A 4,101-nucleotide genomic window follows, 5' to 3' on the forward strand; every position below is an offset into this window, starting at 1 on the left:
CGCACCGTCGATGGCAGCTCAGCCCTAAAAGAAAGGAAGAAAGAAGAAAGGAAAGGCAAATAAAAAATAATAGAGACATTGGCCAACTCGGGCACCAGTCTTGTGGTCACAGGATCCTACTCTTAAAGGAGACCACAGCTTTCGCGGCACAGACACACCACCACAGCGAACAATTCGCACGGCCAAGTCGACCACACAAATGAAATGCCATCATGTCATTGTATGTGTGGTGACCAACTACTGATATAGAATAATAAACCAAACTAGCGCAGAGAAAACTTTAGCCGAAAGCTATATCGGATCGGATCGGTGTCACAGTTTTCCGTAGACCGAGCCGACCTACCAAATGGGCAACTTTGTCAGCAGGCAGAACGCGGCGGTGGAGGAGGCGGATCCGAGCACGAATAATGCCTACAAGTATCCACCGAGAATGGGTGGATACTTGTAGGCATAAGTATCCACCGATAATGGGTAACTTCTTTGGCACCCACTTCATCATGGGCGGCGAGCGCTTCGACACGCCCCAACCGGAATCGTACTTGTTCGGCGAGAATGCGGATCTCAATTTCCTGGGCAATCGGCCCACAGCTTTTCCGTATCCGCCGCCGCAGGCCAATGAGCCCACGAAGACCCTAAAGAGTCTGGTCAACATTCGCAAGGAATCGGTGCGTTTCGTCAAGACACTGAACGACAAGAAGCTGGGCGGTGGTGTTCTCGAGAAGCCCAAGATGAAGGAGATTGATCGGGATTTGGATCTGGACAAGGAGAAGTCGAATGTGACCATCGAGGATGTGGATGGTAATGTGCTCTGTTCGATGGGTTTGGGTGGCGGGGATGCCGATATGACGCCGCCACCGCCGCCCTGCTCTTACAACATCGAGTTTACCTTTGACTCGGACGCCAAGTGCGCCATTACCATTTACTACTTCTGCTCGGAGGACGTCAGTCCCAGCGGCGTGACGCTGGTGCCGCGCGAGGGTCTTACCTCGGAGACGTACCACTACGAGAAGGGCATAAATCAGTGCTTCTCGCAGCCGAGCCACGTCTTCAATCCGCAGCAAATGCCCGAGGATGAGCTGGGCTATAGTCCCGGCCGAGAACAGTATCCGGTGGCCATCCACTGTGTGGTGGAGGAGGGCAGCGACGAGTGTCGACAGTCGCACACCACCATCTGTGTGATCGATCATCATCCGGAGAACGGCAGCTATGTGCTCCGTGCCCTGAAGCAAAAGATCTTTGTGGATGGCTTGTGCTACCTGCTGCAGGAGATCTATGGCATCGAGAACAAGGCCGTGAACAAGACGTCTCTGGACGAAGAGATCGACGATCATGGCAGCGAGTGCGTCATCTGCATGAGTGAGACCAGAGACACGCTCATCCTGCCCTGCCGCCATCTCTGTTTGTGCAATTCGTGTGCGGACTCGCTGCGCTACCAGGCCAACAACTGTCCCATCTGTCGAGCTCCGTTTAGGGCGTTGCTTCAGATCCGTGCTGTCCAGAAGGGAATTAGCACGCATGTGCTGCATCAGAACACGCCCACATCGACGGCCGGGGAGCCGGCGCCAGTGGATGTGCCGCCGGGCTATATTCCAGTCTCACTGATTGAGGCACTCAACGGACCGCCACAGTATGTGGCCAGGGCTAGGTAAGTGACTATATGAATTAAACCATAATCGTAGCTAATGCCCGAATAATACTTTCGAATTCAGGAACAGCGAACACGACATCACGGACTCCGCTGCCACCGTGGCCGCTTCGACAATGACCAGTGCTGACATCAAGGCCACATCGCCGATCAAGTCCAGCAGCCAACGTCGCCCGAAGATCAAGAAGAACGCCTCGACGTGCACGTCGACCAGTGAGGTGGGCACCATTACCAATCAATCAGGCGGCGGCAATGGCAACGGATCGTCCACACACTCGGTGGAGATTGAAAGCGATCCGAAGAAGTCCAGCACGGCCACCTGTACTTCGCCAACTTTGGGGGCATCCACTTCGCCGGAACCGAAACAGGACAAGCTGCAGATCGTCAACGAACGAAAGTACCCCAGATCCACAGCCGGATCCGGTGGCGATGGCTCTGCGGGCACTGACGACGATGTGGACAGTGAGAACGAAAAGCTATCGCCTCTGCTATCACCCGGCAGCAAGAGCAAGAATGTGTCTAGCAAATCGCTGAAGCAGGTGGTGGCTTGCTTGGAAGCCGATGATGGCGATAATAAGAGCAGCAGTGGTGATGGGCCGACTGAGGAGTCCAGCCTGAAGAAGGGTTCGTCGTTGAAGCGCACCAAGCCGAGGCCAGAACTTAGCGGGAGCGGAGCACCCTCGCCCGCCGAGGCCACGGCCGAGGATTCCGATTACTACACGCCGGAGGATACTCAGAACTCGATATTAAGCCCACTGTGCCCCACGGAGCGAGCCAAAAGCGGTGATCCCCTTGGCGTCGGTAGCCTTGGCAATGGCGGTCTCAGCGTGGGCAGGAGTGCCGGATCAGTGGGCGGACCAGCTGGAGTGGGACCCGTTGTTGTGGGCTTCAGTAGTGCGGTTAAGAAGAACCTGCACAAAAAGTCCACATCGGTGGGCAATATGGTGGGCTCCGGATCGGTGACTACGGTTGTGGACTTGAAGTCCAACAACGTGAGCTCCCTGCCAGGTGGGTTTTTGATTCGGTTTCTTATATAAGCACATAATTAAAACATATATCGTCCTGCCATCCAGACATGTTGGACAGCCCAATCAGCGGGAACTCGGCCTCGACGCGCAGCTCCAGTGATAGCTACTCCTCCAGCTCGTCCACCAAGCAGCTGCTCAGCTCTAATCCGACCACTACGGCGGCCAACATTATCGTGGATGACAAGACAGCTCTGCAGAATGCCGTCAATGTTTAGAGCCGGTCTCAGTTGAATTTCGCGGAATTTTGAGCGTTTCGTTTTCTCGTTTTAGCCTTGCGTTTATTCTATCTATTCGTAGTCACCTAGATTTAGTTAAATCAATGCTGCTTCCCCGCCCGCAGGAACAAATATTTTGAGGATTATAAGTATGATGATGATGATGAGGATGATGATGATAAGGATTAGGTGGCGGAGGAGCAAGTAGAAAGGCCACCAGGACACAACACTTAACCAGTATACAGTACATACACACAAAACACCACAGACACGGAAAGACACACGTCCCACATGCATGTGTACGTAGTTTAACCTAGCATTATGGCTTGGGTATATAACAAATAAACTAAATCCAATAAACAACGGCGCCTAGGGCGCTGCATTCCACAGTATAAATCGAACTAAAGTCGTTATATATATCAATGGGCGGTGTTAATAATACGAAATTGTGGTCTTAAGACCATAAATCAAAACATCTTGTTTATATTTGAGTAAAGCATGTAATATAAAATGGTTTTTAAACTTTTAATATAAATATTACGTATCCGTTAAAGTTAAATTAATAAATATTACGTATACGTATAAGCAAAAATAGCCACCTTTCCAATGGCTAAAACAATTTGTCGTATTTTGTATAGTTTAAATATTACAATTAAAAGTAACGTTGCACAACAATTTTTTTAAAAATTTTAAATACAATATTTAAATAAAGGAAAAACTTTTGTAAATCGCTATCGATAACACCACCCGCACTATCGAAAGGCGTCGATAGGCCGTTAGGAGCTGCCATCACTAGAGATCACCCTTGGAATTGTCCAATTGGATTTGTTTACCTTTCGCCCGTTCAAGCATTTCTTTTCGGTGGTTTTTTCGCGTGGTAAAGTGGCTGCTGGTCGCCGCGTGAATTGTGCGAAGGATCGAGACGAGACGGGACGCCCGCTGTTTTGCCGGAGGTACGTAAGCAGGACCTTCTCCTCGTCCTGCTCCCACTTGGTGTGTCCTCCCAGTTTTCGACCTCCGCGATTGCCGGACATGTGCGTAGTGTAATTGATTTTTCGGTCAGCGGTCAAGCATTATTTATTTACCAATTTTCCCCCTCAACCTTTCACCCTTCAATTGGCACACATTTCCACATTTTGTTTGTTTTTTATTGCAAATCTCGTAAGAAAAACTTTCGGCGACACAAAAAAAAAAGAACAACACACACACACAC

At 50.3% G+C, this 4,101-nt stretch overlaps 2 protein-coding genes across 3 annotated transcripts in view; both read left to right on the plus strand.

Annotated features, from left to right (window-relative positions):
* Positions 1-4: 4 nt before the first annotated feature.
* Positions 5-3,272, plus strand: LOC122623423 (E3 ubiquitin-protein ligase MGRN1). Its single transcript, XM_043802578.1, has 4 exons — positions 5-434; positions 472-1,645; positions 1,710-2,653; positions 2,719-3,272. Exons 1-4 carry the CDS (start codon positions 347-349, stop codon positions 2,886-2,888), a joined length of 2,376 nt encoding a protein of 791 aa, XP_043658513.1. The 5' UTR covers positions 5-346; the 3' UTR covers positions 2,889-3,272.
* A 406-nt stretch (positions 3,273-3,678) lies between these two features.
* LOC122624885 (glutamine-dependent NAD(+) synthetase) overlaps positions 3,679-4,101 on the plus strand; it is a 34,863-nt gene continuing 34,440 nt past the window's right edge. For both annotated transcript variants that reach the window (XM_043804645.1, XM_043804646.1), the window contains exon 1: positions 3,679-3,841. The gene's annotated coding sequence lies outside the window, so the exon portion shown is untranslated. The remainder of the gene's footprint in view (positions 3,842-4,101) is intronic.

This window comes from Drosophila teissieri, chromosome X (genome assembly GCF_016746235.2).
Source record: "Drosophila teissieri strain GT53w chromosome X, Prin_Dtei_1.1, whole genome shotgun sequence".
Lineage (NCBI taxonomy): Eukaryota > Metazoa > Arthropoda > Insecta > Diptera > Drosophilidae > Drosophila > Drosophila teissieri.